Consider the following 12,374-nt stretch of genomic DNA (forward strand, 5'->3'; position numbering starts at 1 on the left):
TGGCTTCAGTGTTTCTTAAATCCTGGATACGGCTCTGCTTGCTTTTTAAACAGCATTTAATGATAATATTAACACTCAAAGATACTCAAAGATGCTTCACACAACACTTTAAACTACGAAAAACCCACAAAAACAGATAATTTAAGTCGATTTTAGGTTTGAATCCATCTCCTAAACCACCTCTTCATGTATATTTGTAGTTTTAATGTTTCAGGAAGCAAAATAAAAGCAGGAAAACAAACAAACATGTTTCTCAGTTTGGTTTTTTATTGTTTTTGGACATTTAGCAAATTACTGCAGAAACATCCAAAGCAGTATATGAGCTACCGGTTACAAAGAAACCAGAACAAACAAACAAAAAACAACATTTCTTAAATTAAAAATCATGATTGCATTCAGTTATAAATCGAGTGCGGCTGATAAAAACTCATTGATTGCTATAAATGTCACTTGAACGCACCGTCCTCACAGCGTTTTTCTTTCTTTTTTCTTTTCTTTTTTTGATATATTAAGTTAAAGAAATACAAAAAAAAAACAATTTTGGCTACGTCATGAAAAAACACAGCAACAGATATCACAGGTTTGACCACACAGAGCAATAATTTACACAAATAATTTAATAAATACATAAATAAATAGCAAAAAAACAACAACAAAAAAGCAGTTAGATATACTGTATAGTTGTAATACAGAAGGCTTTGTAATAAAAAATAATCATAGGATACCCAGCCAGTGATAAATAAGTGATTAACAGACAATCAGATCAGTTCAGTTTAAGGCAGTTTTACAGCAGGAGTTTCTAATCCGAAGGCATTACCGGCTACGCTAGTTTTTAACTCTTATTTTAATGTTTTCAGGCAACAGCTACTGATCCACAGATCCACAAGCTATGTTAAAGCTAATCAGAGTGATGAGATAAGGTCTTCTCGGGCCTGTGAATTCTGTTTTTTTTTTTTTTCCCGGCTACAGGTCGTCCCCTCTCTTAGGTCTAGAAGCTAATAGCACTTGTGCAGAGATGCTAGAAAAATAAATCAACAGTCTAACGGTTCGTTAAGAAATGTTTGAAACAGTGATGTAAAAGATCCTTTAAGGAAGAGGAGGAGGGTGGAGGATGAGGAGGATGAGGAGGAAGGGGGTTCGATAGGTAGGCGAAGGGGGTTTAAACACACACCCAGAACCTCCTGAAGTGTCCTTAAGCAAGGCACTGAATCCCTGCCAGCTGCAGGTGAGCGGCTGACCTCTGACCTCAGTAATATGGGTGCTGAAAGTATTCATTATTATCATCATCATCATCATCATCATCATGTGGCTGATTGGAGTTACACTGCAAAAAAAAATATCATTACATTAATTCCCTGTTTCAACCTTTTCATCAAATATGCCAGAAATTATGATTATTATTAAGTGATTTGTGCTTTTTTTGTTGAATTAATATCACAAAAATAGGTAAATTACTCCGGCAATGTTGAGAAAAATTAGAATTTAGTGTTTAAAGGTTTAAAAGAATGTTGATTTTGTACCAAATCATCAATTAACTGAGGTCAATCAGTTATAGGTTATCACCAAAGTGCCATATATTAGAGATAAGTTAAGATTTTAGGAGCTTAAATATATAAAATAAACCTTTTTCAGACTGGTATTTTTGCAGGGTAACTCTACCATCCACTCAGAAACACATCTGGATTGTGTATGTTGTGGTGTGACAGAGGTGAAGAAAGGCAGCCCTAATAATAAAAAGCCCCTTGGATCAGCAGGCGGGGCGCAGGGGCATCTGCAGCAGGATCACCTGCCGGTTCTCGGACGGGTGGCATTTGTTGATGTGCCTCGTGAGTCCCGGCGAGCTGTAGAAGATGGCGGGGCAGTATTTGCAAGGGTACACCTGCGAGGAGTGCAGCAGACGGATGTGCCTCTCCTGGCTGTCCCTGTTGGAAAAGTTCTCCCCGCAGACCGGACACAGGTGGCAGGTGGAGGAGCTCAGGTTGAGCGGCGCTGCGTTTTGCTCGCAGGCCGGTGCGTCCTCCTCCTCCGCCGGTTTTGGAGAGCCGTGCTGTGACGCAAGGTGTTTCCTCAGGTATGCTTGACGTTTAAACTTTTTCCCACAGTGATTACAATCGTACAAGCCTTCCTCTGAGCCGGACTCGGACGGCCCTGGGCTGGGTGTGTCTCTATCACTAGTATCCTTCCCATCATCCGGTGCAGCCTTCACGGACACTCCTGCAGCCACTTTATTCTCTGGCTCCAAATTTTGCGGTTTCGGTTTGTGCCACCGCCGGTGAGAAGCGAGGTTAGCCGGGCAGCTGAACACCTTATCACACTCAGGACATCTGTACTCAACCCGGACTATTCTGGAGCATTTATGCTGCGCCAGAGAAAATGGATCTCTGTACGCTTCCCGGCACAGCTGGCACACAAACTCCCCCATCGGGTTGTCAGCCAAAAAGGGCTTCTGGTCCACCGGAGCTTCTTTAATCTTTAACCCGAGAACCGGAGATGTGGTGACATCATCCTCAAAGTGCAGTTTCCGGATAGCTTTGGTTTTCTTGGACGGTGGTTTGCTTTTGCGTTCGTGGGTGTCGCTGGAGGGTCGTTTGGCTGCGGGTTGGTTCGGGTGTAGGTTTGGGAGAGTCCCGGTGTTTGCGGCGCTGTTGCTGGAGGCTGGTTTCACATCCGCCGGAGCGAAGAGGTGATCCAGAGCCGTGAGTGCCGCTGCCGGTGTGGGGAAAGACTCCGCAGAAACAGGTGAGCCCAGGTTGAAGCGTCTCTCGAAGTAGGAGCGATCATGGTCCTGACTGACGGGCCGGGTGGGGCTGTAGAGAGCCTGATAAACCACCTCTGGGTTCCCAAACTGGACCGGTTTAGTGCTCTGCTCCGGTGCTGCAGCCGCCTCCCCGCAGGTGGGCGTCGGCGTGTGCGCCCGTACCGGGAAGGAGGCGAGGCGAGCATCAGCTGCTGCTTGCACCGGTTCATCCTCATCGGATCGGACCCGGTAGGAAACCGGGTTGGGTTTCTTGTTCCTTTTCACTAAAAATCCTCTCGGCATGTTCTCGCTGTTCGGGGAGCTGGAGGCACTTTCAGGGAGAAGAAATCCACTTTCAGCCTCGCGCAGATAGAAACATCTGATGCGTCTTTTTTATTTAGTGTGTGTGTATGTGTGTGTTGTTTCCTCCTTGCTATTGATCCTCTGTTTCTCCTCCCGAGGTGCTTTCACCACAACATAGCTGCACTCTTTTTAAGGCGACATGATGACATTGTTTCCGTCCCCCCTTGTTGCCTCATCCCTGACCAATCAGAAGGAGCCGAAGTCCCCTGTGGATTTGGGGAGTGGGTGTGGGAGGATGGAGAGGCTGATGGAGAAGAGGGAGGGAGGGAGGGAGGGAGGGAGGGAGGGAGGGAGGGAGGGAGGGAGGGAGGGAGGATTTGCAGATTGCAAAGCAGATGTACCTGAGGGTTTTTATTGTATTTCACCCCCCCTGCTCTCTCTCTCTCTCTCTCTCTCTCTCTCTCTGCACACACACACACACATACACACACACTCCCCTCCTCCCCCTCCTCCTCCTCGTCTCGACCCGGGCACACGCCAGGAGCCTCCTGCTTTTACGGTCTGATGAGTTTGTATAGAAATCTACACGTGCCTCGGCTTTATGTGTCTCCTTTGGGTGGGGGCTCTGGTTTGTCCAAAAGAAAAAAAGGGGAGACATCCGTCCAGTATAACGGCGTCAAGTCGAGGTGATAAAAAATAAACAACAATAAAGACTTAAATGTAGATGAAACTCCAGTTGAGAACTTTTAGACATTTAAAATTGTAGTTTTTACGCAAATTTGCAAATAAATCTAATTTCCTCGTATTAAAAACCCCACAACAAATGCCCCCAAACCCTAAATAAAAACTCACTCTGAACATCTTCTTTTAGATTATATCATTTAAGATATTCAAACACTTTCCAGGATAATTAAACACCTTCAAAATCTGACTTGCAGAGCAGTTTTACGCACCGAGCAATGAGGTTAAATTCAGCCTGCTCTATTAGACAATTAAGACAAAAACAGCGACCGAATAAACATTTCTAAACCAGCACTGGCCCTGCAGCATGTGTGCTGGCGTGACAGTTAACTCCGGACATATGAATCCGTCATTTTAGGCATACATAATTAATAGCGAGAGGAGGGTTTCCTGCTTTGCATCACAATGGCTGCGCTTGTGCAAGCTGTAGACCCGCAGTGATTGAAAAGGAAATTGCACAGTAGAGAGAGAGAGAGGGGCAAAGAAAAAAAAAAAGAAAAAAAGGAGGAGAAGAAGAAGAAGAAAAAGAAGCGGGGGCTCCCCCCAAAAAAGCAATCTGGCCCCCAGATACCGTCGGCGCGTGCTGTGCGTAATCACTGCGCTCTTTCTGTGTCTCCAAATGGGGCAAACCGAGATTATCTGCGAGTTAAAACACATCAAACCCAATTCCTGCCCGGTCGGATCTGACCCGGTCAGTCTGTGCCGCTGCTGCTGCTACCGTGAGGGATGACGGGATGTGCACGTGCATGAGAGGAGACCACTGAAATGTTTAATTTAAGAAGATGGAGGTGATGTGGAGGTTAAAGACGTTTGAGGGGAGCAGCAGGTTTTAGTTGACGCCTCATTTGAGATCAGACTGATCATTCTGTCACATTTTTGGCTGAAACTGAGAAGCTGAATATGATCCATCATGATCTCATAACTGTCTCAGATGTTTTTCTTCATTTTTCATAAATTAGTGTCTTAAAATTGTATTTGATCTGACCAAAAAAGCAGTTTACACTCCAAAAACCACCTGATTATTCTAAAACACCTGAACATCTGCCTGCTAGGTGAAATCATTCCAACATGTTTCTGATATGAATCAACTTCCTTCAAGACTTTTTCAAACTAAGTGTCTTTTTTTCTTTATTCTGGGGCAGCAGTCTGCTTTATTCTGTCTTATTTTACTTTAATTATTTACAAATTATAGAAAATTCCTGACATTTGAAAGCTAATTTCTAGTGGAACCAGGTTGAAAAAAGTCAAGTTGTATTGAAAGATTATGTCAATTATTTTAGTAAACTTTTAGAAGTTAATAATACACAGAAATTACTTTGGATTTCATTTGCAGTATGAGGTTTGTTTGGTGCAGAATTTGTGATTAACTGTTTCGAAACATACATCTATAACTAAAAAGGTTCTGGTAGAATATTACATATAATGCTGCAACAACCAATAAAAGACTATAAAATATACCTTTTCAGCATCATACTGTATGTTAAATATCATAAAGGTCTTTGGAAAGATTCAATATTAGTTAAATAAATACTGTAATACAACAGCAGATTATATATCATTAAATGCCATAAGGACAGCAATTTTATAATATAAAAACTGAGGTTATTAGTTGTTTGAATATCATTTTTAATGCAGTAAAGTTGTCATATACTGTATAAAGCTTAGTGCTACAGTATCATAGAGTAAAACATAAAATATGTACAAAAATATGAAGTAGTTTAAGTTAAAATACATCAAAAGTTCCCATAACTGCAGATTTTAACAGTCTGTTGTTTTGTTTTCTTTCTTTCTTAATTAAAAGTTAAAACATGGCTGATCGTAAATGAATCCTAAAATATGTGACTTTAAATTGTGACACCAGCAGAGTGTGTGTGTTGTTTGTAGGTGCGGACATATGCTGTCGTGTGCGGTTATTTTCCATGACAGGCCTCAGCTTAGCCTCATTAGCATACAGCTGTAGAGTGACACCCTCCTCCTCCTCCTCCTCCTCCTCCTCCTTCTCCTCCAAAAAGCCACACATCCACTTTCATCTACAGCCACTATACAGCCGTCTGATTGGTCACGCTGCTGCAGAGTCACTGAGGGGAGAGTTACAGTTGGCACATTGTAGTTTTCTGCACAGAAACGTCCAAGAATGTCACAAATACTCATTTTTACTTGTATGAAAGAATTCAGTATACATTATATCTTAAATAAGGAGTAATTAGGCAGCCTCAGTACTCAAATAAAAGTGTTTTTCACTGATTAAAAAGCTAATTAATTAGATTGTTACATGAGTAAAATGTTTTTTAAATGTCTGTACAAGTTTTTTGTGTTTTAATTAATTGGAAATCCCTTAATTTCATTGTTTACTCTAACAGGGAATATTTCCAGTTAACAGGGAAAACAACAATACAAAGTTATAGTTTTACCATTTTCATTTGCAATGTTTACTGAACATTTTGCAGATGTTAATATTAGTTACACAAGTGTTTCCACTCATTTAACACGAATAACATATTTTCTGTTATAGAAAAGTGCTTTAAATTCGATGTATTGTAAATGTATTTGAGTAAATTATAGGGTTTTTCTGTTTAAAGGAAAAAAATAAAGTGACTTCTTCAAGAAACTGTTCAACACTTTTACTCACTTTCTTACTGAGAGTGAGATGAAGAAGATCAGCGTGTAGTTAGAATAGTTTAAACTAACTTATAAACAGCTAGTCAGGCTTTGTCCAAAGTTCAAAACAATTCCTTACAAATTAAACAACCAAATAAACACATCTTGATTATCAAACAACAGTATAGGTCTACAATTAAATCAGCAAAAATCAATCCATAGCAGTTGTAGTAAAGCACTCCAGAAAGACCTAAAGGAGCGTAACATACAAGCAGCAACCACCGCGGCTGAAAATATATGAAACCAACACGGAAGTGATAAAAAACTTCATTTGAGTCTGGCTCCAAAAGTGAGTCAGTCGCCATAAACCGCCATGTTGAAAAGCCAAACTTCACAGCCAGCGAAGTTATCATTAGCATCATCACAGTTAACCATAGACTGTAGTAAACACACCCTGACCATGCTAACCAAGCTAGTAAACATGGTCACTTCTGGCTCCAAAAATCCAAGATGGCGACGGTCAAAATGCAAACTTGAAGCCAATGGGTGATGTCATGGTAGTTATGATGGTTATTTTTAACAGTGTATTATAATATGTTGTTACAAATCACTGTTAAGAAATAATGTTTTATGAAGTGAAGACGCTGTGGTTTAGGTCTGGTTAGGTTTAGACACAAAAATCACTTGGTGAGCTCACAGCTGAGACTCTTCCAGGACTCAAGGTCTCTAGATTTCTTCAGATGTCCAAACTGTCACCAAGGTGCGGTTACACAGGTGTTGTTTATATATCAGGGTTTTCAATTTTTAAAAGTCTATTTTCAGTTTGCTGAATCAAGTTTTGCTGCTGGGGGTCCAAAAAAAAGTTTAAACACAATATGACAATATGATTTCAAAGATGTGTGTTTGTATCTATAAAGTTTTATTCTGCTGTTTAAATAACAATTACAAACTTTCTGACGTCACAGCTGTCCCGGCTGGTCGAACATGGGCAGCAGGTTTCGGTTGTAGGTCAGATACTTCACAGCGCTGCTCCTCAAAGCTTCTCGACTCTCTTCCTGCAGTACTACCTGTTGGAGGACCTTCGGCTCCTCGTCGTCCTCCGTCATCTCCTGCTGGCTCGACTCATCGTCCTGCAGAGACGCAGAGATTAAAACATGATTCTCCAATGACTGATAACATGCTGAACTAGACTTTGTTGCTACTGTAATGTGTTTTGTGGGTTGAAAATCATTTTTGTGTGATGTCTTGAACTTTACAGCTGTTTCCACTTACTTAACATAGAAGTGCTGATATTTTATATATATGGTATTTAGTATTTTATATACATGTTTAAAATGTCCCATTGTGAGGCATACATGTCAAATAGTCACATTTATAAAAGAAAGAAAGGAAGAATGGAATGAAAAAGGAAAAAAGAGAATGAATGAAAGGTCAAAATGAAGTAATGAAAACCAAAGAAAAAAGACAAATGACGGACAAAATTAGGAAACTAGTGAGAAATACAGTAAATAGAATGAACAAGAAAGACAAGAATGGAAGAATGCAAGAAATAAATGACAGAATGAAGGATTGAGAAAGACAGAAAGAAAGATGGAATGAGGTAAAGAAAAACAAACTAAATATACAGTAGTTGATTTTCAGGTCGAACCTTCCAGTGAGTCGAGGTGATCTGCTGAAGCTCCTGCTCGAAGTCGGAGAATCTGTCGTGATAAACGGCCAAACTCCAACTCTGCCTGAAGAAACTGCAGTGCACACACACACACACACACACACACACGCTCACACACACACACACACACACACACACACACACACACACACACACACACAGGCACGCACACACACACACACACACACACACACACACACACACGCACACACACACACACACACACACACACAGGCACGCACACACACACACACACATACACACACACATACACACACACACACACACGCACACACACACACACACAGGCACGCACACACACACAGGTGATAAGTATACGTACAGGTGAACAAACACTCAGGGACGACAGGGATTAAACTATACTAACTAACTACACTATTCTAAATAAATAGAGTTGTGAGTAGTGTGTTGTGTGTGTGTGTGTGTGTGTGTGTGTGTGTGTGTGTGTGTGTGTGCGTGTGTGTGTGTGTGTGTCAAAGTGTGTGAAGCTGTCAGATTGAGCAATGGATGTGTGATCAATTGTAGCACTATCATTGAAATAGAAAAAAAAAAATCATCACACAAATTCCTTAGTTGTTTCTGCAGCAGTCACATTTTGTCAGATTTTGGCTGCCAGCTGTCTTTAGTCAACAAAACTCTGAATCTTCAGTCCGATGTAGGAGCACCGTTTTGGACTTACAACCAAAGATTTAACCCCAATGTAAAACCCAGACAGTGTAGCGGGACCTTACAGTTTAACTACTGTCACACCATATAAAAGCAATGTGTTTCCTCTGTTGAGTTTTCCTTTTAAACACAAAGTGACACTAAAACTCTACAGGAAATGACAACATCTATTCTCAATGAAGTAATCTCTGAGATTAAAAAAAAAAAAGAAAGGGGGGAAAAAAAGGAACATTAATTGACACAAAACATTACTGAACAATTCAATTAAGTCAAATGTCCAAAGAAAATCTAATCTCTGACACATGAAAAGAAACCGAACCATTACCACGACAGCTGATGAACTCCAGCTGAGAGACTAAAAGCTTTACTGACCCGATGAGGTTAATACTACATGTGTGTTTCTGGAGGTTTGACCCTTAAAAAACGTCACAAACACAGAGTGAGAGGATCCTGTGCTGAGAATGTCATTATTGTCAGTTTCATTAGAGTCATTTTATCAGTTTGTGTCTGATATTAAAAAGTCACTTTAAGTATTCTACAATCAATCTCTCCCCAAGTCTTTCACTTGGTTCTGATGGTCTGTAGCTACACAGAGACTTCATGTTTTATTAGTCCAGGTTGACAAAATTGAATATTTAAAATATTTTCAGGAGCAGTGTGTCCGATCACCCACAGACCTCGGCATTAAGACTTTTCATAGGGATTATTTCTTAAGTAGAAAGTTAAGATGTTGACAGTGAGATCTGTGGATTATCCAGAGTAGATACGCTACTTTTTTCATTCTTAAAAACACCTTTTATAGTAAACTCCCTTGTTGTTATTGTAGTTCGTAGTTCACTCATAGTACATGCACTACATGCACTATTCTGGTGCTGAATAGACCACTGCTGCTGCTGCTATTATTTATTTATATATGTTATTTAAACTGCATTGACAGCTGCTGCTCTTAACTTTTTAGAAATGTCTTGTATTTGTTTTTGATGTGTGCCTTTTAAATGTGTTAAGTTTCATTGTGCATTTTGTATAATGACACAGATTCATTCATTCATTGTAGCGAGGTGAAGGCAGAAATCTGAGCGACGTCTTAAATCCAAACTACCTGCGTGCACAGACACTATAAGAGGTAATCTTCGTGATTGGCGAGGACCGACCCTTTAAATAAAATCTTGTGAACCCTCAAAGGGAACCAAACACTCTAACCGCGGCGGCTGAATGACCCCCAGCCGCTGCTCGGTCAATCAATTATTTTAACGGCTGCTGATGCCCCGTCAGCCTCCACAATGACTTTACGAGTCAGCTGACTGAGCGGCGTGACGAGGAATCGGTCTCTGCTGCGGGTGCAGGCTCCGGCTTTGTCTCGTCCCCCGGACCGGGCACAAAGACAGATTGGTGGAGCTGCATAAACAGATTAGGAGGCGGAGGACAATAGCCGTCCATGTCTGGGGGTCATTTGTGTTGAAACCTCAGAAGCAGGTCACCCGCTGTTTGACAAACACACACACACACACACACAGGCACAGGCACACACACACAGGCACAGGCACACACACTTTGCAAAGTCACAACAGCAAACACACAGACAGAAGGAGGACAAAAGACACTGAAGGCCTAAATCCCGTCACTCCTCTTTATGTGTTATTTTGACATGTGAGGTCATCAGTCATCAGACACACGATGAGTGCAGCTTTCTGACACTCGAACTCACTCATTTCTATGCACAACTCAGTTATGAAAACAGTCTCTCTTTTTTTTTTTTCTCAAAGCTCGACCACCTGCCGTCTGTCACATTCTGGTATGAAAATCAAACATCCGCACCTGCAAAACAGCAACATGTATTCATGTGCGGTAACTGACGGCGCCTGAATCTAATTATACCACTCCAGGCAAGGGCTGGACAAAATAAGAGAAACACTGTACAAACACAATGTGCAAGCAGGGCTGAAAATACCAGTTTGGTGAAGGTTTGCTTTTGTTGTTCACCAAACTGCTCGTTTCTGCAGGTCTATTGTGCTCCAAGTTGAGTGTTTTTGCTTTTATGTTCACTGAAGGTAATAAAGAACTTCAGAAAAAGATGATAGGAAAGGAAAATGCCTGTTCTTACGCTGTTATAAGTTTCTCATGGAAGAAATAAACGTCTTAGCGTGATAATTCCAGTTTATCACAATTGATTTTGGCAGTTTTGTCCATCGTTGCCATCGGTAACAGGTTGTAAACAAACCCTTAGGTTAGAGTTATAACTCAAACTGTCTGTTCGAAGCATCCATCACAGTTTAAAGACCCACTTCCTGCTTCACATTTGACCTGCTGAAGTGTTTTCCAACATGTGAACCACTTCACCAAATCAGTGTTTTTTGTGAGTATGTGAAGTGTTCTTGAGTTATGAGAAAGGCGCTAAAGATTGGAGAGTGTTATTATTATTATTATCAGTGCTTCACCACATGTCTCTCTTTACATCAACAGCAGCTCACATGATGTTTTTTTGTAGATAAAACATTAGATAAAATTTAATTTAGAGAGGAAAATATAAAATACGTTCAACATATTAAATATTTATCTGTAAATCCACACAGCACCTGTTGGCTTTTATTCTGAGAGACTAAATGAGTCTATATTATTTAACATAGTGTTGATAAAATAGGCTGTAGTATAATATAATTACAACATCGTTAAAACTGAGCTTCTGTTTACATGCAGACTAAAAAAGTTGATATACCAGTGACCAACTGTACTTTTCATGTTAAATCAGGGATTATTACAGATGCTGCAGATGTGCTCACTTCTCGAAATACAGTGGTTTATATAATCTAGAATAACTGTTGGTTTGTTTACAACCTGTCTGATTGTGATTAGTACTTCGGATTGATTGTCTGAACTCAGCTAATAACGTGAGTACAGTGTTATTATAACTGATATGATGGATGAAAGTATGAAACTATGAATTTTAGTAGGTTGATTTTTTTCCCTTTAAAAGATGAATTCATAATTTTTCAGGTGTGTCTTACCACAGTCAGGCAGCAAAATGAACATTAAACTGATTTTGCTCTTTGTAATCATTCCTCCTCTTCATACTTGTACATTGTAAGTGTGTTATAAATGTGTAATCTTCCCCTCTCAGTGTGTAACAGTCTCTCCCCCACCTGTACAGATCGTGGATCAGGCATTGGTGGTAGCGGGACGACAGCTGTCCCAGCAGCTGCTGGTGTTTTCCATACAGACTCAGGTAATTGGAGACGGGGAGAGGCTTCAGAGACAGGCAGGTGAGCGTCTCCACCAGCTCGTGGCCGTCGAGATGCAAACAGAAGTAGTTCCCCGTCTCCACTCGTCCGGTCACGATGCCTCTGTCCTGTAACTTTATATGAATGAACACAGGAGTTAATGAAGATCGATTAAAGCATAAGGTTGTGAATCTTTAAAAAAAAACAGACTATTTCCAGCGGTAGATCCACATTTGCTGCACTAGAGAATATTTCTGGCAGCAGGAAGGTGTTTGTGTGATTGAGTTGAAATAAACTACAGCGTGTGTTCATGGTGATGAAAGAACGCGTCACCTGGTGCAGCCGTGTGGCTCATTGACGTGTTTTTAATAGTTTTTGGACAACAATGGATATCTACAGCAAAGAGGAAGACGATGTATCAGGC

General features: G+C 40.8%; 2 protein-coding genes across 2 annotated transcripts in view; both read right to left on the reverse strand.

The window, feature by feature from the left end:
- Positions 1-1,747: 1,747 nt before the first annotated feature.
- On the reverse strand, positions 1,748-3,052 carry insm1a (insulinoma-associated 1a). Its single transcript, XM_062437626.1, has one exon. It carries the CDS (start codon positions 3,038-3,040, stop codon positions 1,748-1,750), a length of 1,293 nt encoding a protein of 430 aa, XP_062293610.1. The 5' UTR covers positions 3,041-3,052.
- A 4,286-nt stretch (positions 3,053-7,338) lies between these two features.
- The window catches only part of cfap61 (cilia and flagella associated protein 61), a 38,185-nt gene continuing 33,149 nt past the window's right edge, over positions 7,339-12,374 (reverse strand). Inside the window, exons 22-24 of the mRNA XM_062437555.1 lie at positions 11,873-12,084; positions 8,028-8,121; positions 7,339-7,488 (exon numbers count right to left, since the gene is read on the reverse strand). Of these exons, the coding sequence (XP_062293539.1) occupies positions 7,339-7,488; positions 8,028-8,121; positions 11,873-12,084 (456 nt within the window). The remainder of the gene's footprint in view (positions 7,489-8,027; positions 8,122-11,872; positions 12,085-12,374) is intronic.

The sequence above is a fragment of the Scomber scombrus genome, chromosome 17, assembly GCF_963691925.1.
Source record: "Scomber scombrus chromosome 17, fScoSco1.1, whole genome shotgun sequence".
Lineage (NCBI taxonomy): Eukaryota > Metazoa > Chordata > Actinopteri > Scombriformes > Scombridae > Scomber > Scomber scombrus.